The following is a 23,133-nucleotide window of genomic DNA, read 5'->3' on the forward strand; positions in this document are numbered from 1 at the left end:
TGTATCTCGGCCAAATATTGTCCTATCCTAACAAACCATTCATCAATGGAAAGATTATTTATTCAGCTTTCAGATGATGTACAAATCTTATGACTGGTTTTGTGGTCCAAGGTCACACACACACACACACACACACACACATATATATATATATATTACATTATTTTAATTGTCTAAATGTATATAAAATTATCATATTCTTGTGATTTTTACTTCCAACAGGGCTTCCTCTCTGACCTGCTTAAAAAGGCAAACAGACACTACGATGACCAAAAATTGCATGAATACACACAAACAATAGTAAGTAGTTGTCTTTGTGTTGCATTAGTCAATGTCTTATACCTCCTAGTGTCTTATCTTTATTAATGTCATTTATTTTTTAATGACAAAAAGCTTTTTACTCAATAAAAGTAATTTAATTTAATTAACACATATATATAGAACTTTAGTATTATTTCACCTTAAAATCCTTGTGTCGTTTGCCACTATGCTTGAACGAGTTGTTCATACACTGACCCCACGGGTTGTGTCTGCACTCCAGCTGTGCTAACATATGTCCACTCCTTAAGGCCAGAGACAAACTTGAATTATTCCAAAGGCAAGCCAACTGGACAATTGAGAGCCTTAGTTGTCCTCTACCCATTGTGAAGAACAAAATAAGTTAAGAAACGATGTGCAGCAATAGGAAATATTGATTTAATAAAGCAATCTGATGCAAGATTTCTTTAGTGTGTAAACATTTAAACTGAGCCATTGTCTCCCTTTCTAGCTCAAGATGTTTGATCTGAATGGCGATGGGAAACTGGGTCTGTCTGAAATGGCGAGGTGAGAAATGATCTGATAAAGTTTAAAAAATAAAAAAGTTACAAATCACTTTGTAAGACACATCTATCCCAACCATTTTTTGTTTATTTAAGGCTTCTGCCGGTTCAGGAGAATTTCTTGTTGAAGTTTCAAGTAAGAGTGCATTTATACATTAAGTTTTTAGGCCTCATGAGCTTCTTAAGGTCAAATATTTTTGACACTGAAAGTTGTTTTTATTGCCCAACAGGGCGTCAGGCTGACTGCTGAGCAGTTCAACGCCATCTTTGCATACTATGATAAGGTAATGTATAATCCAGCAAGAACAGCGTAATGTCTTTTGCAGGGCTTTAGGGTATTGTATAGATTTGTATGCACTGCTGCAATGTTGCTGGAAATTTGATCTTCCCCTCCTTCATGAGCGCCTTCTGAATGCAAAACAGCGTCCCTGTTCACCTGCGAAGGTAAATGAGCAGAAGCAACTGCACCTGTTTTTCTGCCCACATCTTCCAGCTTGGTGGTATCATCATTTGGAAAATGATTTAAAATGCAAAATCAGAAGCACATTTACAACAGTTTAAGTGCCAGCTACTTGTAATTACAGAAATCCCAATGAAAATTACTGCAAGATGAAAATTGCTATTTAATGCGGTGCTACCACAAGTTCATAATCAGTCCTTCTCCAGCTAACTTACAGAGACCAGGCGTATGCCCTCTAGGAAGACAAGATTATCTAAATCTTGTTCTATATAATCAAGTTAAACGCAATATCTGTGAGCAAATAGAGACCATTAGACAACATCACCCACTCGCTAAACTAGAGGCTTGCTGTGAGAACCAACTTTCAATTGTGAAATCTAGTCCACATGAACACAATTTGCATTCAGTGTTAACATGTAAGTTTATGTCAGAGTTATGATTAGTTTAGTTCTCATTTTGTTTTTGTGTTTGTTTCTTCAGCAGTCACAATACCTTACTGCAGAAAAATATTGAGAGCAAGACACTTGCCAAGCCATCTGAGCACTAATATGGCTTATAGTCATAATACAAGAATTCAAACAGACAGGCCTTTGAAAAAACATTTCTGACAGGTGTTACGACCGTCTAGGGCCAGTGGCAACATAAATGAAACGCGCACTCACTCCCAAGCACTAAAACAAGAAGTTTTTCACAGTACCCACAATCACAAAGGAACCCCAAGACAAAGCAAAACAAATGGCACGCATTCGGCCTCCTAGAGTGTTTGGGGAGGTTGGGGGCTCGTCCGGGATTTCAGTCACTTAACAGACAGTAAACATCTAACAATTATCATAATAAGCCAATATGATCCTGTTCATACAAATACTATATATATTGAGATGCTAGTTTTTTATTTTATATTTTTTGTTTTCATTTTTGTTAGTTTTATAAATGTAGTTTTTTAAAATATACTGTATCTACATAGTTTTGTAAATTTTTATAACAGTTTTAGTTATTTTAATACATCAAGTTAAACTAAATGAAAATGAAAAATGTTGCCTTGACAACTATGAAAATATATACACACACACACACACACACATTAATTTATATTAAATTTATTATACTTTATACTAAGTTTTTATTTTATCTTAAGGAAAAAAAATTTATTATTTTAGTTTTAAGTTTTTTTAAGTTTTAGTTTTAATTAATTAACTAATAACCCTGATACCTGTGACTTGTTTTCTTCTATGGGACACAAAAGCTGACATTTTAATGAGTTTTACTGGTCGTTCCTTTCTATGCTATAACAGTGAATAGAGACTGAAGCTTTCAAGCATCAAGCACATATCTATAAGTCTATACAACTTGTGCACTGTATTCCAAGTTTTCTGAAGCCATATGATCTAAATAAAACCTGTTATTCAATAAAGATCTTGAATCTATGAGAGATGGATGAATGAGTTGATCCAGTTCACAAAATGATTCACTGAATGATTCATTCACAAATTGGACTGATCTAGTTCTCAAGTTCTCACTGAGTGATTTGTTTGTTAACAGTTAACAGTTACATTTCATTGTGTATTTTATGGCTCCAGAGGACTTTAAAGTCTAGAAAAGTCCTTATTTGTTCCTCAGAAGAACATTCAACGATTTTCTAAACTATAACAAGCAGAATTTCACAGGTGTTGTTTTCTGCTTTCAAGGATGGAAATGGCTATATTGATGAGCAGGAGCTGGATGCTCTCCTGAAGGACCTCTATGAGAAGAACAATAAGGTGAGAATTATTATAGCATTTGACAATGACAGATAAGGAACGCAATTCCACAAATTGTGATTGTGTTTAACCTCAGGATGTGGACTCTAAGAGCCTGACTGGTTATAAGCAAAGCATCATGGCACTGTCAGACGGGGGAAAACTGTACCGCACAGAGCTGGAGATTGTCCTTTGCCGGGAGCCCATGCTGTGAATCGAGGCTTCCTGACCTCCATCTCAGCTCTGTTCCAGCTGCCTGAATACTGTAACTGTGTGCATGTGCCGGGCACCCCGTTCCCCTCCCATCCCCCTCTCGAAATGAGTTCTGAATGAGTGTGCACAGAAAAGCACAAAGTCTCTCCTCTCCCCTTCTTTCCTTCCCCTTCCCACACCCCGATCGCCACTGCTTTCCTTTGCCTACAAACTGCAACTACTATGATGCCCTTTGCTCAGATTTTAAACTATATATTTAAATAAGAATCTTTCTGAAAGAGTAGCAGACTAATGGTATAATATGGTTAGATATGTGATATATTTATTTGGAGTGCTTGGCTTCAAATTCTTCTTCTGGTTTCTTCTCTTTCGTTTGGTTTCCTCCTCAGTTTGTTATTGACCTCATTTCATTTCATTCCTGCCCAGTTATGTTTGGGGTTGTGATGTTTTTTGGCTGATACTGTTTAAGGATGTAACTAAGAGCATTAATAAAAGTTATGTGATATACATTTTGTGTTTCATCTCTTTTGTTCATTCTAGGGGAAAGTTTTTTTGTTTGTTTGATAATTCAGATGCTTGAGAATGCATTAAAATATATACAATAGCGGGAACATTCCTTTTACAGAACAGAACATCCTTCATTCTTTAAAAATGGCCTTTGTCACATGTAACATCTTATCCAGGCAGTCAGCTCCTCTGTGACATGCTGGATGGAGACATCACATTTCAAGTAAAAATCATTCCTAATTGTGTCCAGATGCTTTTAAACCACATTAAATAATTTATCTGCTAGACTTTTCTCTTACATAACAAGAGTTTGTAAAAATTCCTATCTATTAATCATCAGAACATGAATAATTTATCCAAATGCAGTTTTGGTTTTATAAATGGTGATTCTCTACACTGTTTGCACTGACTGTTAACATTGCTTTGATATACACTGATAATTGTGTGCAAAACGTTTAACATTCATCTAATTTGACAAATTCTAATCTATTTAACATTCTATATAATATTTTAGTTCTGGAAAAAAACACATTCCTGTATCTGAAGATGACTATTTCAAGTAAAAAATACTGGTAAGTTATTATAATTATTTTCTTAAACACTTATGCATACAAAAAAATAAAAAAATCTGAAAATAGATTTTTTTTTATCATGCACTCAAGTATATGCTAAACAGTTTCCTCAGCTCTAAAAATTTTGCTTTTAAAGATATAAAAAGCTTTGCCCTCCCCTTTGTACCTACTGAATACAATTACCAGAAAGCATTCACAGTCTGGTATAATGTCTATATTGTAATTGTCAGGGCAATTAATTAATAAATGAAGAGAATTATGTTCTTTTATTAATGATGTTTAAATATAGCTACTGTGAATTTAATGAGGAACTGAGAGTGGATGGCTCAATTCTCCTCTATAGCATTTCTACACTACACAAAATGGGAATGAGTCTGTGTTCGTCAAAAAGAAAACATTGTTTCCTCAAGGTAATCGATGCAAATTGAAAATCCCTAATTTTAATTTGGAGGCCTTTGAGATGCCTTTCAATTACCTCAAGCATCTAAATGCATTTTAAGACTTGATGAAGCTGATCCAGGTATAAAAAACATCTAATGGTGCATCAACAGTTCAAAACAGCATTTGATTAAATTAATATTTGCCCTAATTCATAAAACTTTGGTTACTACTGCAATTTTCCCCATTACTTCTGTGTAAATGAATAGATCTCTTTCAGCTGAAATTGATGTTTTTAGGAGATGCTTGTAAAAAAAAAAATAATAATAATAATATATACATGACTGGATCATGTTGTAAATACTCGAAAATAATATTTCAGTCTTCCTACGTCAAAATTTCATGTTTAATTCAATGTTTTTGCTGCGTCTTTGTTATTATAACCTTTATTTTACCAGGAAAGGAAGCACATTGAGATTAAAAATCTCTTTTACAAGAGGGTCCTGGCCAAGATTGACAGTAACACAGCTCACGTGGGTGTAACAAATAACATCCATACATACATACACACATATAAGTTAAATTATATCAGTACATATCAATACATAACTAGTCAAAACATCTACAACCCAATGTTTCCTTTTCCAAATTATTTAAAATCTCTTTAAAAACGTCAAAAAAATTGTCTTTATTTGTGATACAAGCAAGCAATTTCTGAGTGAAAACTGTTTCACCACCTTTTTTTTTGTCAGTGTACCGAAGTAATTTTCATTTAAGTAAACTAATCACATTAACAGCAGTAACCAAAACAAGTGAGAATACACCATACACAGGCTTAGAATACACTTTCTAAGTTATGCCTCAAAGCTCAAGATGACGCTCACAGCAACAACAAACTAAGACAAAGATGCTTCAGTTTATCTTCCCTGGATCTCTTGCGAGGCAAGCGATGTTACCACTGAACCACCAATGCGCTCTGCCACTCAGCATATGCTAACATAATTAGAAAGGCCTTTAATGTCCTTGAGGCTCATTGTGAGCCTCATAAGTCTCAGAAAATTGAAAGCATAAAAGGGAAAAGGGGGGTGGTGGCTAAGAGGACAAGCAAAAATGTGCTTGAGTGGATGTTAAAGGGGTCATATGATGCCCATTTTCCACAAGTTGATATGATTCTTTAGGGTCTTAATGAAAAGTCTGTAACATAGTTTGGTTAAAATTTCTCAATGGTCACTTCTGTTAGATACATAAGAGTTGAGGCTCACAGATTCATTCTTTACTTGCACAAACACCTGAAAACATGCCAAGCATTCCTGGCAGTAATCGTAAAATTAATTTGATATGTCAGCAAAATATGTAATATGCCAGTATTTACAGCAATTAAACTGCAGGGCGCAACAACCGTAGGCAGAAGATCTGCTATATTAGAGCTGCAGTATAAAGACATCATCCTTTATATCCCAAGACAGGTTTGCAAGAGGTGAGCCTTAGGCCTATATTTGCACTTCTTTAAATAGCCAGGGTTCACGCATGCCAAAAGTGCTGCGATGTGTGGCGCAACATTGACTCCAAGTGGCCACTTATTATAATTGCACTAGTATGGCAATATGCATATTGCTTCACTTTAATGCAAGTGTTGGATCTCAGATCACTTGTAAATTCTCTGTTTTTAGAGCAAAATTGAGAACAACAAAGCTTGTGAAGACTGAAGAAATGTTTGGACCTATACCATGGAAATGCTGTAGCCTATATAGTATACACATTTGGATAAAAGTCCCCTAGGGGAGCTGTAGTGAATACTGCCTATAAGACTAATAAAGATCATTTTATTTATGATATTTTATATTTTATTACTTTTAAAATAAGATACATTTGCACAACATTTAAGGTAATACTTCAAATTAACCACAAAAGACGTACAATTATTTTTTTTACATAATACCTCAACAACAAATCCAAACAGCCAGGACTACCATCCTCTTTCCTTAATGTCACCCCGCTGGGAAAATAAATAAATAAATACAAAAGCCTTTGCTGGATGGCTGGTCTTAGCTGGTTTAAGCCAGTCAAGCTGGACTCCCAGCCTGGCCACGCTGGTGTTTTCTGGTTTTAGCTGGTTGGTGAGCTGATCTCACAGCCTGACCAGCTAAAGAAATCAAAAACCGTTCTAAAACCTGCCTGCTAAACCAACTATGACCAGGCTGGAAAAACAGGTAAAATCAGCCAACCAGCATTTTTTTTTTGTTTGTTTTTTTTTTGCTTTTTTTACCCAGCAGGGATATACAGACAAACCACTTCTTCAATCTAGTATTAATCTCATTAGACCAGTTGCTTGTCCAGTCCTCTAGCCCACGTCTCAGTCCCATTCACACCTGTCTCATTTACTGCACTACCTCTTGTCTCCAGCCGCTATGCAATACAACGTCCTTGGAGGCGCTATAAACAACACAAGCAGCTGACAAGTTCAAGTCGCCAGCTAGTGTGCGTTTGTCTTCCACCAAGTCATCTGCGCTTCCAGCAATGGCCCTGCTGAAATCCACCAAGATTTTGACTAGTGTCGGGGCTCAGGCCCCTGTTTTAGCAGTCCTACAACTCCGTGCAAGGTAACTTGAGACTTTATTTTTCTTTTGTAAACACTCTGTTGCCAAGTTAGCTTGTGCTAGCAAGTTAGCGGACTGAGCATTAGAGCAGCACAGCACCGTTGAAAGTTACAGTATGCCACTTTACTGTAACACATGAAATATTGCCCTTGTGCTGATAATGAAACATAGTTATAAATGCATTAATGCCTTCGATATTTAACGAGAGTTTTTATCTTTCAACAGAACTTACTTAAACAGTTATTTAGTCAAATTTTGCCAGGAAAAGTTTTTGAATTTTTATCACGTTGATGTAAAAAAATATTGTGTGATATAACTTGTGTTTGTTTGTTTGTTTGTTTGTATGCTGGTTTTTATTGTATTTGTTATACTTGTATTTTTTAATTGTTTTTGCCATGAAAATAGCCTTTGATGCTAACATGGCATTAAATATATATATATATATATATATATATACTACTTTACTTTATCTTTCAACAAGACATTTTAATACCATATGCTGACGGTCAATGTCAGAAGTTATTATATCATGAGATCAGCAGATTGACGAGATATTTCAGATATATCAGGTTCAACTAGGCCTAACTGGCTACCTCACCTAGGACTAATCTAGGTCTGATTCAGGGTTCATAGATTTTTCTGTGTCAGTTTGGTGGTATTATAGCATGATTAGTGCGAGTTAAACAAAGCAGCCACCTTAGAAGGATTTTTATTTCTGTTACTGCTGTTTCTATAAGTGAAAGTATTAAGTTACATCAATAACCACTGTTGCTGCAGGTTGCCAGGCACCTAGCTAGGGTACTTAAAACATTTTTTTTTTCTTTTATTCATTCAAAAAAAAAATTTTCTCTGCTAATTTTTATCTACTTGTTCAGTCATTTGTAATTTTCTCTTAGCTTTTTGTCAGCTTTTTTTTTTTGTCAGTACATTTAAATATTTTACTTCAAGAACATATTAATTCATAAATGTATTCATTTTATTTTATGTGCTTATTTTATTTACTTTGTTTTTATATCCGCTTATTTTATTATTTTTATCTACATTTCCTTTTTTTATTCTTCTTTTTAACTTTTAATATTTTGATAGTTTTTTTATTTGTCCGTTTTGGATTTACTTAAATATATGTGACTGAAGTTATCTGTGACCTGAGCAGGAACATGATAAAAAGAACATGCTCTTGTAACGCCTCATTAAACCTACTTCTTCCAAACTGGCCAATCACTACAGCCCGTTCTCAGTCAGAAACATGCATGTCTACATAAAACCCCAAATGCTCCTTAAACATTACATTATTGTAATTAATTAATGTTGTGCATGTTGTGTTTTGCTTGTTGTTGAGGATAAAAAAGTAGCAGTGTGTCTCAAATGCAAAAAAGTGAGAGGAGCAACTGTGCACGTAGTACGGTTTTTATTGTAGTTCTAGTTGCTGATCGGTACAAGGTGATTGACATTTAGAGCCGGGTTGAAATGGGTAGTGTGTGAGCATGACGCATGATTGGTTCTGATGCAGAGGGTGGAGTGCTGTACACCTCTTTTCATAGGAGTACTGCACTACTTTATGTAGGTGGGGTTTAGATTGGAATTATACTCCCATTTCACACGGGTAATTACAGGGGTGACCTATTGTTTGCCTGTGCAAGCTAACAGGTTCTTTATTTAGAAGGACGTGGCCATTCTGAAAGTGTGTGCCAGACATCCATCAGAACAAATACAGGCATGCAACGTGCTTAACACTAACAGTAGAGGAGATTTTAAACTCCAGGCTTGAGTTCAGACATGACTGTAAGTCTCTTTAATGGTGGTAGAGGAGTTTAGCAGTGCAGTTCAAGCTTTTAATGACTTTCCTTCCGGTTTAAAGAACAGAAGCTCTGTAATGATAATCGCCTTATAAACTTATCCAGCTTGGAGAAATTTTAATGAGACGTCCTAAGAATGGGTAGATATTTCTCCTAATGTATACGCAAATTGGTTTTAGAGTCAGACAGTGTAAAGACAAGGTGGTCTATTTTTAAATATTAGGGATATTTGAACTTAAGTCTTTGGCACTGCTCCACATTCTTTGGAGTTCACGCGAGTGTTTGACCTCAGTTACTTCCAAAAGCTTATGCAAGACTGAAAGTAAAATGTAACAACTTTTAAATATCAATTAGACTTTTATATATCATAAAAAATTTCAATCTCAATTTTAAATTTCCTATGACAGTGTGCAGTCATAACTATTTGACTGGAGCAGCATACTTGCACTCAATAGTTAACGTAAATGAGTATTCTTTTCTTTTTTTTATTCTCAGCTCATGGTGGACTGAGGTACAGATGGGACCCCCTGATCCCATCCTGGGTGTCACAGAGGCGTTCAAGCGTGACACCAACCTCAAGAAGATGAACCTCGGAGTAGGAGCTTATAGAGACGATCAGGGCAAGCCGTTTGTTCTCAACTGTGTCCGAAAGGTGCCATCTTGCATATCTTACACGCCTTCAAGTGATAGTGAAAATTCTGTTACATTTAATCACCCTCAAGTTGTTCCAAACCTGTGTACATTTCTTTCAGCTGTTGAACACAAAAGAGAATATTTTGAAGATTGTTGGTAACCAAAAAGTTGATGGTAGCCATTGACTTCCATAGTCTGGGGAAAGAAATACAATGGAAGTCAATGGCTACAAGTGGAGGGTGAGCAAATGACAGAATTTTCATTTTTGGGTGAACTATCCCTTTCAATATAATGTAACAATTGGCATACATTATGCTATTCTCTTGTTAGATTCCACTCTGGTTATACTATTTTACCTTCTAAAACTCTTCTAAACTCTTTTTTGTTTTATAGCTGGCCTACATTTAAAACGGCAATTGTCCATAATGCTATCCATTTCCAATCAGCCAAATAAAGTTTTTATATTCTAATCCCTGCACAAAACAAATGACAGATTTTTGGTATTGTCAGGCTGAGGCCCAGATTGCTGCTAAGAAGTTGGATAAAGAGTACCTTCCTATTGGAGGGTTGGCAGAATTTTCAAAGGCCTGTGCTCAGCTGGCTCTTGGACCTGATAATGCGGTCTTAAAGAGTGGAAGAGTAAGTACTTTAAAGCAAACCATTTTGAAAGGAAGTCTTTTGATTATTCAATTATTAGATGTTAATGCACAATGATTGTTAATTGCCAGATTTCTGTGCCCACAGAGCATCACCGTCCAGACTATCTCTGGAACTGGATCTCTACGTGTTGGTGCTAACTTTGTGGTATGACATTTTCATATCATTTTTTGCTTGAACTTTGAGTTTGTAATGCTGTGTTAGGCCTGATTGCTTCATTTCGAGACTCTTTTTTTTATTATTTAAAATAAATTATTGAAATAATGTGATCACTGTTGACTCTATTGCTATGTCTGGTGGTTATTGATTGTAAGGGGGTTAAATGTATGAAATGTAGTTCACCACAAGTAGTCATCTCTCTCTCCATCTCTCTCACTTTTTCTTGGCTAGTCACGATTCCACAATGTGTCCCAGGATGTGTACCTGCCTAAACCATCCTGGGGTAACCACACCCCTATCTTCAGAGATGCAGGCATGCAGCTAAAGGCCTACTCCTACTATGACCCCAAAACCTGTGGCTTTGACTTTAAAGGAGCCTTGGATGATATTTCAGTAAGAAAAATGTTTTTATATCTTGTACTTTTTGGGGATAAACATTGTACATTTGTTGCATTTTAGCTCATCTTTTCTTTTGATCCCCTTTTTCTCTGCATAGTCAAGTACTAATAAAGTGTGTGGGGGATCCTACAAATGAAATAAAATTTATGTATTTTTTTAATAATAATCGCTTTCAGAAAATCCCTGAGAAGAGTGTGATTGTTCTGCACGCGTGCGCTCATAATCCCACAGGAGTGGACCCAAGGCCCGAGCAGTGGAAAGAGATGGCTGCTTTGATCAAGGTAACTGGATTTGGCATTAAATTAATGTCCAAAATCCAGCTGACCGCAGGTCTCAGAAAAGATTCTCAGTGAAGTGACAGAGAGATATAGTTGTGTTTGACCAGTTGGACCGATAAAAGAATGACTGTCCTCAGTCTCAAATGAATGACGGTTTCAGTGATAATAAGTGTCTTCACTCTCATTTCAACAGAAAAGAAATCTCCTGGTGTTCTTTGACATGGCTTACCAGGGATTTGCCAGTGGCGACATTGATCGTGACGCCTGGGCTGTGCGTTATTTCATTGAGCAGGGGCACAACGTTCTTCTGTCCCAGTCTTTTGCTAAGAACATGGGCCTGTATGGTGAGAATCAAATATATTAAATATATAAAAATATATAAGGCTGCATTTATTTGATCAAAAATACAGTAAAAGCAGTAATTTTGTAAATATTATTACAATTTCAAATAAATTTAGCAAAGCTACATTTTCAGCAGCCATGACTTAATCCTTTAATTTTTTATTTTTAGCTCAAGGTACATTTTATTATAGTCAATGTTGAAAACAGTTGTTCTGCTTATTATTTTAGTGGAAACTACATTTTCTCTCAGTATTCTCTGTTTATTAGAAAGTTCAAAAGAACAGCATTTATTTTAAATATAAATCTTTTTTAACATTATAAATGTCTGTACTGTCACTTTTGATCAATTTAATGCATCCTTGCTGAATAAAAGTATTCTGTTCTTTAAAAAAAAAAAATCTTACTGACCCCGAACTTTTGAATAGCAATGTAAGTGTATTTTTACTTATCACGCAGGTAAAATTTTGTTCACTAGTTTTTAACTTGTTTATACTTAAACAAGTGAAAAAAATCTGTTTCTTCTTGAGTAAATGTGTCCTGCTTTGAGATATATAGGCCCGGTTTCACAGACAGGGCTTAGACTAAGCCAGGATTAGGCCATAGTTCAATTAGGACATTTAAGTAATTTGTATAAACATGCTTAGAAAAAACATTACTGGTGTGCTTTTTGAGACAAAACAAAGGCACTGACATATTTTAAGATCAGTCAGTGCAAGTTTCTTTCAGTTGAAACCGCTCAGACTTACATTTTAGTCTAGGACTAGGCTTAAGCCTTGTCTGTGAAACCGGGGGATAATGTTTTTATATTTTAACTGCAATATTATTATTATTAATAATACTTTAAAATAGGAAAGTCAGTGCTCTGTACCTTTGTGTCTTCAGGTGAGCGTGTAGGGGGCTTCACGGTGGTCTGTAAGGATGCTGAAGAGGCTAAGCGTGTGGAATCCCAGCTGAAAATTCTCATACGGCCCATCTACTCCAATCCCCCTATGAATGGAGCTCGTATCGCCTCCACGATTCTCAGCACACCTGAACTCTACAAAGAATGGTGAGTCCTGAGATAAAGTCCCATCACAAACAATGAGCCAATGAGAACTGAGCTCTACAGACTTTACTGTAAGTAAAAACTGGTTTACTGTTTTTCTCTTAGGCTCGTGGAGGTGAAAGACATGGCCGACCGCATCATTAAGATGAGGGAGATGCTTGTGTCGAACCTGAAGAAGGAGGGCTCCACTCACAACTGGCAGCATGTCACTGACCAGATCGGAATGTTCTGCTTCACAGGGCTCAAACCGGAGCAGGCAAGTCAAGTGAAAGTGCATTCTGGGAATCTCTGATAAGGCCTCAGTTATTTTCACTATCAGCCTTTTCTCACTGGCTTTTCTCTGCTTGTCTTCTTTATGGCTGTTTGTCAGGTGGAGCGTCTGATTAAAGAATTCTCTATATACATGACAAAAGACGGCCGGATCTCTGTGGCTGGTGTGACGTCTGCAAACGTGGGATATCTAGCGCATGCCATCCACGCTGTTACCAAGTGAAGCTGGCACTAGGGACTATAGTTGCAGCAGACAGAGAGCAAGAAAAAGTAATTTAGATGATTCAAAAGTCCTCTGCTGCATGTCTTTTAGGACCAGATATGAAATAGAACTAATGTAGACTTCCAGTTCACTTGATTTGGTGTTAATTCATGACTCTGAATGTGAGCCCCTCAATGAATTAAGGCAGGATTCTTCCTTTTTAAAAATGATAAAAACGAGCTTTAAAGAATATCGCTTATCATGATTTGTCAGAACTGATAAGAATGTTTTTTTTATGGTACAAAATGTTCCAATAGATCAGTTAACAACAATTAAAAATCATGTTTTTGTTTTTAGAACAATAACTCTAAATAAGAGTGATTGAATGATTACCCTATATGCTTTACGTTAGAGAAATCACTGAAAGGAGTAAACCAGATTTCATGGTTGGACATTAATTGCAAAAACCTTCAAGGACTGTAACCAGTTTATCATGGTCATTTCACCTAGAGGTGCATAAACTATTATACTAATCAAAATGATGATTTGGCACCAAAGGTCTTTACGCAGTAACACATTCTTAGACATGTTTATGACTATAAGGGACTTATTCTATACTGAGCTACTGAAAGCTTACTTCTAGTGATGAAGGATTGCCCATAGTGTTAGTGTCTAGTATTTCCCAAATGTTACACATAAATCATTTAATAAATTATTAGGCATAAACACAATTGTTTGTTTTATCCTGGCCATTAAACTTAATCTGTCACTGAATCTGTGGAAAATCGACTTAAGATTCATTTTTGGGATGAAAACTGAACACATACTATAACTGATATTTCAGTGGTTAAGTGATGCTTTAAGAAAAGCTTTGCGTGTTTAATGTGTGTGGATGCTGATTATGTGAATATGCAGTTTGTTCTGTTTTGAAAAACTGTTCATATATATGTATAACTAATTATTGTGTTCCTAAAGCAAATTGAGCGATACATTAAATTTCTCCAGAAGTTCTCCGGAACAGACAACGAAATGAAATGTCACGAGTGATAGCCTACTGTATGACTCTTTTTAAACAATGAACAAAAAAATAAAGGCGAGCTCAACGAAAAATCACGTGTTTAATTATTTAGGGAAATCTTGTGTAAAAAAAAAAAAAACACATTTTGTGGGTCACAAGATCGTATTTTATAATAAAGTTACTTAAATGAAATATGGTAAAGCTGAGTTTTAATTATTATTATTATTGCAGAACTTATGAATACATACGAGAGCAGGGAAATGAGACATGGTTATATCTCCTACAAAAAAATAAAAACAATCATAGTAACAAAAACAGAGAACTAATCATTTGGGTTTGCGCACATCAAGTTATGGCATTATCTACACGGGAAAAAAGAAAAAGAAAAGAAAAGCATTACAACCTATCTTTTTCTCTCATTTTAAATAGTCATAATGCATCAAAAAAAATTGCACTTTTTTGTCTAAAAAAAGTCTAAGCGATGAAACGAGTCAAATTCAGCAAGAAAAAGGGGAAACGAGGAGATTTAAGCCATTTTTGTTTATGACTAAAGAATTTTGCATTCAATATAAGGAAATTAACAACATATACAACAGGTAATCGCTTTGGATTTTCATAAAAAATAACTAGTAAAGCGGAGCTTTACGCAATGGAGTGACGCAGTGGAGACAGCTGATTCCCTGATCACGTGACTCAAGACGAGACTGTCATCAAGCTGTTATCTAACTTATATCGTCTCGTTCAGGATAGGAAATTGAACTCGTATTCTCGAATAAAGTGACAAAATGACTCATGCGTTTAAAAACTGTTCAAACCTAATGGTCACCGGAGCCAGTCGAGGTCTCGGGCTGCAGATAGTTGAGAGTCTGGTAACGGGAGGCTTCTCTCCCGGGAAGATTATTGCTACAGCTCGCAATCCAGATGGAGCCAAGGTAATGCTTTGAGCAGACAGCAGTATGTGCATTAGGCCTACTATACAAACATTAGAAACCAGCCCCAGATCATTTACAGTCATATTAGCTGCAGGAGAATGTGCACATGCGTAGTTGAGAGTTACGATCAACATGCACTATCGTATTTTAAACATTAACATTTTAGGTTGTTATTGATCTATAATGATAAGTGTACGTATGATTTACCTTTTATCTTTTTAGTGATAAATTAATTTGTAAAAGAATAGATATTGCATGTGGTTTAATTAATACGCGGACCTAAAAGCCGCACGTGTGATAATTATAAAAGAAAAAAAAGTTTAACCTGTCTGTTTTACAATAGGAATTGCAAAGTTTGGCAGAAGAGCATCAAAACATACACATAATTAAACTGGGTAAGTACTTAAGCACTATCTAGTCTGGATCAGTAGCTCTTGGCTAGTTTTGGTTCATGACCATTTTTTTTTTTTTTGGTCATTAGGTGGCGAGCTAACACAACACACTTTTTTATTGTGCAAAAAATCCTTCAAGGGATGAATTAAAGGATTAACATTACCATGAACTACCATGAAATTGACAGTTTTATAAATATTTAAATAACAGCAAATGTGTTTGCCTTAAACTTAATGTAAATAGGGAAGGGTCAGATTTTCTTTTACCATTCATTATTTTCTCAATGGTTTAGTGGATGAGGGCATGTTGACTAGTTGTTCTCCCTTCCGTGGAGAGAAGAAAAAAAAAACTTTTTGGGTGGTGACACCAGTTATTAACAGCAGATCTAAAAGAAGCTGTATTTGAAATTAAAGTTTGTTTTTACCTGACTCTGTTGTGTTAATCGTGAACATCTTTGTTACTAGATGTTACAAGTCAGGAGAGTATAGAGAGAGCTGCATCTGAGGTGGAACAGCTTGTTCAAGAGGCGGGTCTCAACTGTCTCATCAACAATGCTGGAATTAATGTAGTTGCCAACCTTGAGACAGTCACTGCAGACAAGATGTTGGAAAACTTCCATACCAACTCTGTTGCCCCGTTGATGATCACCAAGGTTTCATTTTGCAAATTAAATCTACAAACAATATATGCACATATGTACGCTCATCACAAACATTTCTAAAACCTTACTGACTTACAGAACTTGTCATGCAGGCCATGCTCCCACTGCTGAAGCGAGCAGCTGCAAAAGAAATGGGGATGGGCATCCACAGAGCAGCAGTCATCAATATGACGTCTCTACTGGGTTCAGTTGAGCTCTACTGGGGTGATCGTGCCAACAGTTTCAAATGGTACCCCTACAGAACATCAAAGGTTTGTGATATTGTGTTCCTGGAGCTCAATTTCAAGATAAAAGTTTCCCTGAGAAGGGACTAAGTAATATAAGTGTATACTCTGAAAGTCGATTTGGATATGTTTATATTTATATTTATATATTTAATCCTTTTGTTGAAGCACTGTTTTCTATGGAAGCCCGTTTTCGCAACGGAATAAAAATTTTTTTAAAAACAATTTTTCTCGCAATTTCTTTTAAAAAAAGTCATAATTGCGAGATATAAACTCAGAATTGCTAAATGTTAACTCAAAACTGCAAAATATAAACTTAGTTCTGTGAAGTAAAGTCTGAACTACGAGATATAAACTCACATTTGAGAGAAAAATGTATTTATATCTTCTTCATATCTTGCAATTCTCACTTTTTTCTCAGAATTCTAAAAATCACAATTGCTTTTTTTTATTCTGTGGCAAAAACAGGCTTTCATTTCTGTATTGAAGGCTTTAATAGTATGTCTGTGAATATATCAGTTGAGATATTGAGTTGCATTTGCTTTATATCAGAGTGCACTGAACATGGTCACCAGATGCTTGGCAGTGGACCTGGAGGCAGATGGGATCCTGTGTATGGCTCTGCATCCAGGCTGGGTACGCACTGATATGGGTGGACCTGAAGTGAGTCTCATTCTTCTATTTGTTCTTTATCACCGCTACTTGCGAATCAAACCGTTACAAAACATCTAAAACGAGTGATAGACTCTTGTGGTTTGTTGATTGTTTTCTATTCAGGCACCATTGAGCCCTGAGGAAAGCATATCCTGTGTGTTGTCTGTGATTGGTGGTTTGACTGAAAAGGATCATGGGTCATTTCTTCACTATACTGGTGAACAGCTACCCTGGTGATGCTGCTGATGTTTTTTAGATGCAAGCAATAGAAGCTTTATTATTGTTTTGCTAGATATATATATATATATATATGTAGGGCTGCACGATAAAGCCCTAATATAATGTATACAGTATGTACTGTTTGTGTGTCAAAGACATTAAGATGTCCGCATCAAAAGAAATTTACAAAAGTGATTTTATGTCCATAGAAAGCACATTAAATGTAAGTAAAGTGTCTACTTTTAAGGTTTCAAATAAGTTTTTGGAGAATAAAATGTCGAAAATATTTATAAAAATTCAAACAACATGCTTATTCTGACGTGTACATATTAAAATATATAAAAGAATAAGGGAGCATATAAAATTTGATTGTGTTTTAAATTAGTAAAATAAATCTTACTGACAAATGGGCAAAACCTAGGATAGTGGCAAATTTAAAAAATGTAAAATTACAACTAATTAGTATTTGGGGTGAAAGTAATTAGTCTTTTAATATGTAAAAAATGTACTTTTGTTGTAAATATGCCTGACAAGATTGTTACACTGAATGACATTTTAGTGGGTCAGAAAATGTAGTAATTTTTGGGGGGAAAAACAACAACAATTTAAAGCAGTATTACACTTATTGTTTTTATGCTTAAACCCTTTTTCGTCTTTGACCCATGTATGTACGTATATTAACATGTTTAATAATCAACATTCTTGTTCAGGGTTATTTTTTTCCTGCTTATGAAATGCTATTTTAATATTTGGGATGGTGAATGTGACGACAAACAGAGTGGATCATGATTAAATTATTGTGACATATTGGCATTGAAAGCATTGATAACATCATGCTTGGTAAATAATGAACAAATTTTTCACCACTTTTTCTTGTTTAACTGCAGCAAACAGCCACAATTCTGAATGTTATTCACAAGTTAAGCTCTCTTTATAAATGACAGCAGGGTATGACAGTCCCTCAAGGACAAGAAAAACTACCTTTCATCCTATTTATCATTTATTTTATTATAGTTTTGTAAAGCGTAAAAATGTGTTGTAGAAGGCATTTCATTTGAAAAGTTGTATTGACATTAAATTAGTTTGCTATTATTGTTAACTTTAAGTAATAAAACTGTATATGTATGAATAAAGCTGTATTTAGTAACATTTTGAATATTCTGATTTACTTTTCTAATAATTGTATTGTCTCTTGGTGGCAGAATGGTTATTTCTTTACTCAATTTTGAAGACATAACTGTTTTCTTATGCAGCCTTTCAAGTAAATAAACAGTTCAGCTTAGTTCATATTTTTATGTTTAGCTATATCTCATTGCACAGTGCAGTTATGTCAGTTATACTATTATAAATTACTGCATCATAACAATCATCTGTTTTTATTGCAGTATAGAATCACCTACAGTTTTTTTTTTTTGTGTGTAGAATGACATTTCTATGAATATTATTTTGTTCTAAGGCAAATAGAGGTTCTCCTGTCTACAATACTGACACTCTTTTCCATAAGCAATTATCTTATCTCACAAGCTGTGGCTATTTGGATACAGGCAGTGATAAACTGGCCATTGAATTTGCACGGTGTAATAGTAAAGAAGAAGAAGAGAGCTAGAAGAAGAAGAGAGCAGTTCTACATTTACCAGTGAAACACATCGTATCCATCTAATGTTTCAACTGTAGATTCATGAAGGCAGCACAGATGAAGCCTGTTTAATAAGACCTGAATGAACAAGTGATCAAACAGGTTTGCCCTTGTGTTTGCTGATCATCTGTCAGGTGATCGCTCTCAACTACGTCTGAATATGGATCCGCTCCGGTCGTAGTTTATTCCCAAAATGGAACTAATGGAGGAAAATTAAAGCTTGAAAAGGTAGGGTTTATGCCTTTGGTTCTTTTATTAGAGTTTTACCTTTTATAAAATAAACTTAGTACATCAAAACCTGCGAGAATCCACCCTTGTCTTTCCCTGAACAGTATCTTAAAATAGACAGACATATTACATAAAAATACTTCATGAACTATGTATTTTATACTTTATATATTATGAAAAACACTATATTATTAATAGTATATATTATATAAATCTGATTCTTGTCAGGTTAAATATGAATATCAACCAATATAAATAAGTAACTTTATGTCCTTCATTTCCAGGCCTGTCCGTGGCAGAAAGACATGATTTTCTTTGCCGTTTTGGGTTTGTCCTTTAGAGAAATTCAACTGTCATTCTCAGAGGAATTGGAATATAGTATTTTGGGCATATCTGTTGTCCTTTTCCTTATAGCCCTCTGCCTCCTGCTATGGCAGATTTACCGCCACTGTACACGGTTTCCTGTTTCACAAAGACCTGGTAAGTTACCATGCAAATGAACTGGTTGATTTTTATATTTGACCTAATATTACACAAGATTATATTATTAGAAACAGGTGTAGTTTTAGATAAGCATTTAGTATTTGTGGCTTAGATGCACAGTTTTGTATAAGAGGTATGACATTTTTTATTATATCTACAGTACTGTTCAAAAGTTTGGGGACAGTAAGATATTTTTGTTGTTGTTGAATACTTGAAATGAATTCTTTCATTGACAAAGGATGCACTGAGTTGATCAAAAGGGGCAGTAAAGACATTTATGTTACAAAAGATTTTTATTTCAAATACATTGCTCTTTTGAACTTTCTATTCATCTAAAAATTTGAAATGTATTATGGTTTTAACAAAAAATATTGATAAACACCAAATCAGCATATTAGAATGATTTCTGAAGGATCATGTGACACTAAAGACTGGAATTTGTGATCAAATAAAATGCAGCCTTGATTAGAATAAGAGACTTCTTTCAAAAACATAAAAAAAATCTAATGCTAAAAAAAATAAAAATCACATGCTAATGGGGTTTATGCAAAATATCTATCAACATCTATTTGATTCTAGTGAATATTTTGTTAGCAGATGGCCTGTTGGCTAGGAGCGGAGGTTTTCAGTATGCTACACAAACAAATGACGCTAAGGTAAGATTCATTTACATAAGCCATCACTATCTTCATAACCTGGAATTCATCCATTTTGTACTGTGTTTGCTTGCTTAGTTTTTGCTTGCTTTGACCTAGATCAAACAAAATGGATGAAAAAGATGTTTCACAGATGGTTTGCTTTGGTTGCCAACCGCATGTGTGTATTTCTAAATATCCAATAACACTATGTGACTATGCTAGAAAATTAGACCTGATACACACTCTGTCCATCAGATGGAGGTTCATTATGAGGAACTGAGCCACCGCCTGTCCCCTGGCACCTCTTACACTAACCTGGGCAGTAGTTTAGATCTAGCAAGCATAGCAGATCTGGAAGAGGAGAACATCCAGGGATCTCTGCGCTTTTCACTGTTCTACGATCAGTTGCAGTCTAGACTGGTGGTGACGGTGCTGGATGCCCAGGATCTAGCCGTGCGTGACTCAAGTCATAGTGTGGACCCATTTGTTTGGGTGCGGTTGCTGTGGGCAGAAAGAGAGGATGAGGAGCAGAGTTCAATGCAGTGTGTTCTGGACGAATGGCAGACACGTTTAGTGAAGAAGAGCTGCAGTCCTGTGTTTGGAGATCAGTTCTCTTGCACTCTGGCTGAAGAGGAAGTATCAAAAGTCACTGTTAGATTTGAGGTACGTAATGGGCCTTACATCTTATTTTATTGTGACGCATTAATTCACTTTGGATTGTTTGTTTTAGGTTAGGGATTTAGATAAATACTCAAGACATGAAATTCTAGGAGAGGCCCGTGCCCCCCTTAACAGTCTGAAGCTCTCATATCCCCTGGAGTTAAGAGAGGAACTGCAAGTACCCAAGAAAGTAAGTTTTATAGTAATATGTTTTATTTATATAGCGCCTTTCAAAAACCCAAGGATGCTTTACATAAAGTTGACAGATAACATGAACACAAATACAAATATACAGTTGCATGATCAAACAAATAGGCAGACAGATCTTATAGTGTACAAGATAAGTAACAAAAGCAAGCATGGAACTGAAAAACGTGGCAGACAATCAATTAACAAAACATATTGTAAATAAGTGAGTTTTGAGATCAGTTTTAAAGCTCTGGAGTGAAGAGACAGCAAGGAAGTTTTGAGGAAGTTTGTTCCAGAGCTTAGGAGATGAAATGCTGAAAGCCCTGCCACCCACACAAGATAGTCGGAAGTTAGGTAACTGCAAACAAATTCCCAGAACTCAATCTCCGAGTACGAGCAGGGGTTAATTAATTCAGAAAGGTAAGAAGGTGCAGAACAATGAGAAGCTTTGAAAACTAGGATGAGTATCTTAAACTGAATATGATAGATAACGGGGAGCCAATGTAATTGCTGTAAGATAGGAGTGATGTGGGCTGATTTTCTGGTAAATGTAAGGCCACGAGTAGCTGAATTTTGAATTAGCTGCAAACGATCAAGGGCTTTGTTGGGTAGGCCATATAACAAGGAGTTACAATAGTCCAGGCGTGAAGTTATAAAAGCATGAATAACAGTTTCAGCATCTTTGAAATTTAGTGAGGGTTGTATATGGACAATATTGCGAAGATGGAAAAAAACAGGACTTGACAAGCTAGTTGATATGGGGTTCAAAGCATAGTGTGGAATCAAATAGTACACCAAGATTACGTATAGTGGGGGAGGGATGAACTATAGCTCCGGGGTGAACCAAGGGGAAGAGTAAGCTAAGCCTTAAGGGGACAGTTCTGGTCTTTAATGGGGCCAGAGCCTCCAAGACATTATATGTAGATTCATTATATAATGAGAGAATCTCACCAGGACAAAAGAGATAATCAGAGAGAGACAAAGAGGAGGCAGCAATAACAGTACAGAAATATTCAGTACTTATGTTTTTCATGTTTCGGTAGGATATTGTAGATTTAATTTTAGGTTTTACAAGGGAGAGAGAAAAACTGAAGTCAATGAGATTATTGTCAGATATGCTAACTTCGAGACCCTGGACACAAACATGGTCAATGCCAACAGAGCAGATTAAATCAATGGTATAAGAATGAGAATGTGTAGGAAAATCAATGTGCTGTGATAAATCAAAATAATCTAGTATAGCCATAAAGTCCTTAGCAGATTTCAGTATAACAAATTGGAAATTATGAGATGAAGAACAATTGGTACATTTTCTGTGTAGGACATGGTTGGTGAGGCACTGCTCTCTCTGAAATACATGCCTACATCTCAGAGGCTGGAGGTGGGAGTTTTGAAGATCCGCACAGTATGTCATCCCAATAAGACTGAGAGAGGTGAGGAATATTTAAGTTTATACTTATACATGAATGGAATTGTTAAAGAGTATTTGAAATAAACTACACTGTTAACTGCTGCAAAGAATAAAAATACTTTTTTATTCTTTAACACTTATTTATATATGATCAAAAATATTGGGACACACCTCTTAATTATTAAATTCAAGTGTTTCAATCAGACCAATTGCCACAGGTGTATAAAAAAAAGAACCTAAGCATGCAGTCTGCATTTGCAACCACAACATGTGTCATTATTGAAAGCTTCAGTGAATTCAAGTATGGTACTGTGGTAGGATGCCATCTTTGCAATAAGTCAGTTTGTGAAATGTCATCCCTGCTAGATATTACACCGTCAACTGTAAGTGGTTTTACTGGAAAGTGGAAGTGTTTAGGAACGGCAGCAACTCGTAACTCAGACCACGTAAAGTCACAGAACGGGGTCACTGAGTGCTGAGGTGCATGGTGCGTAAAAGTCACCAACACTCAGCTGATTCCATAGCTGAAGAGTTCCAAACTTCAACTGGCATTAGAGCACACAAACTGTGTGGCAGGAGCTGGGAGCAGCCTCACATCACCAAGTGCAATGCCAAGCAGACTGGTGTAATGCATTCCACCACTGGACTCTGGAGCAGTGGAAAGTAAACATGTTCTGTGACAAAACCAAACTCTATATGGCTATATGGTTGTGTGTGTGTAT

The 23,133-nt window shown here is 35.8% G+C and overlaps 4 protein-coding genes across 4 annotated transcripts in view; all 4 read left to right on the top strand.

Moving 5' to 3' along the window:
- LOC107726350 (calretinin-like) overlaps positions 1 to 3,729 on the top strand; it is a 14,802-nt gene extending 11,073 nt beyond the window's left edge. The window contains exons 6-11 of the mRNA XM_016535897.1: positions 223 to 300; positions 770 to 825; positions 918 to 957; positions 1,052 to 1,105; positions 2,967 to 3,038; positions 3,115 to 3,729. Of these exons, the coding sequence (XP_016391383.1) occupies positions 223 to 300; positions 770 to 825; positions 918 to 957; positions 1,052 to 1,105; positions 2,967 to 3,038; positions 3,115 to 3,231 (417 nt within the window). The 3' untranslated portion in view covers positions 3,232 to 3,729. The remainder of the gene's footprint in view (positions 1 to 222; positions 301 to 769; positions 826 to 917; positions 958 to 1,051; positions 1,106 to 2,966; positions 3,039 to 3,114) is intronic.
- Positions 3,730 to 7,116: 3,387 nt separating this feature from the next.
- LOC107726360 (aspartate aminotransferase, mitochondrial-like) lies at positions 7,117 to 14,175 on the top strand. Its single transcript, XM_016535905.1, has 10 exons — positions 7,117 to 7,287; positions 9,576 to 9,732; positions 10,224 to 10,352; positions 10,458 to 10,517; positions 10,761 to 10,922; positions 11,105 to 11,209; positions 11,400 to 11,550; positions 12,431 to 12,596; positions 12,699 to 12,849; positions 12,964 to 14,175. Exons 1-10 carry the CDS (start codon positions 7,205 to 7,207, stop codon positions 13,084 to 13,086), a joined length of 1,287 nt encoding a protein of 428 aa, XP_016391391.1. The 5' UTR covers positions 7,117 to 7,204; the 3' UTR covers positions 13,087 to 14,175.
- A 626-nt stretch (positions 14,176 to 14,801) lies between these two features.
- LOC107726486 (C-factor) lies at positions 14,802 to 17,247 on the top strand. Its single transcript, XM_016536089.1, has 6 exons — positions 14,802 to 15,015; positions 15,359 to 15,410; positions 15,873 to 16,060; positions 16,162 to 16,320; positions 16,846 to 16,956; positions 17,071 to 17,247. The coding sequence occupies exons 1-6, from the start codon at positions 14,869 to 14,871 to the stop codon at positions 17,182 to 17,184; spliced, it is 771 nt and encodes a 256-aa protein (XP_016391575.1). The 5' UTR covers positions 14,802 to 14,868; the 3' UTR covers positions 17,185 to 17,247.
- Positions 17,248 to 18,856: 1,609 nt separating this feature from the next.
- LOC107726374 (synaptotagmin-2-like) overlaps positions 18,857 to 23,133 on the top strand; it is a 5,477-nt gene continuing 1,200 nt past the window's right edge. Inside the window, exons 1-6 of the mRNA XM_016535930.1 lie at positions 18,857 to 19,030; positions 19,315 to 19,510; positions 20,108 to 20,169; positions 20,407 to 20,814; positions 20,882 to 21,001; positions 22,322 to 22,433. Coding sequence (XP_016391416.1) covers positions 19,336 to 19,510; positions 20,108 to 20,169; positions 20,407 to 20,814; positions 20,882 to 21,001; positions 22,322 to 22,433 — 877 coding nt within the window. The 5' untranslated portion in view covers positions 18,857 to 19,030; positions 19,315 to 19,335. The remainder of the gene's footprint in view (positions 19,031 to 19,314; positions 19,511 to 20,107; positions 20,170 to 20,406; positions 20,815 to 20,881; positions 21,002 to 22,321; positions 22,434 to 23,133) is intronic.

Source organism: Sinocyclocheilus rhinocerous, unplaced genomic scaffold (assembly GCF_001515625.1).
Source record: "Sinocyclocheilus rhinocerous isolate Xijiao unplaced genomic scaffold, SAMN03320098_v1.1 scaffold553, whole genome shotgun sequence".
NCBI classification, from domain to species: domain Eukaryota; kingdom Metazoa; phylum Chordata; class Actinopteri; order Cypriniformes; family Cyprinidae; genus Sinocyclocheilus; species Sinocyclocheilus rhinocerous.

Bases quoted from the DNA above. Each gene is read 5' to 3' on its own strand.
- LOC107726360 (XM_016535905.1), top strand. From the start codon at position 7,205: ATGGCCCTGCTGAAATCCACCAAGATTTTGACTAGTGTCGGGGCTCAG. The intron at 7,288-9,575 runs GTAACTTGAGAC...TTTTATTCTCAG, and splicing joins GTCCTACAACTCCGTGCAAG to CTCATGGTGGACTGAGGTAC. The intron at 12,850-12,963 runs GCAAGTCAAGTG...GCTGTTTGTCAG, and splicing joins CAGGGCTCAAACCGGAGCAG to GTGGAGCGTCTGATTAAAGA.
- LOC107726486 (XM_016536089.1), top strand. From the start codon at position 14,869: ATGACTCATGCGTTTAAAAACTGTTCAAACCTAATGGTCACCGGAGCC. The intron at 16,061-16,161 runs GTTTCATTTTGC...CTTGTCATGCAG, and splicing joins CCCCGTTGATGATCACCAAG to GCCATGCTCCCACTGCTGAA. The intron at 16,957-17,070 runs GTGAGTCTCATT...TTTTCTATTCAG, and splicing joins CTGATATGGGTGGACCTGAA to GCACCATTGAGCCCTGAGGA.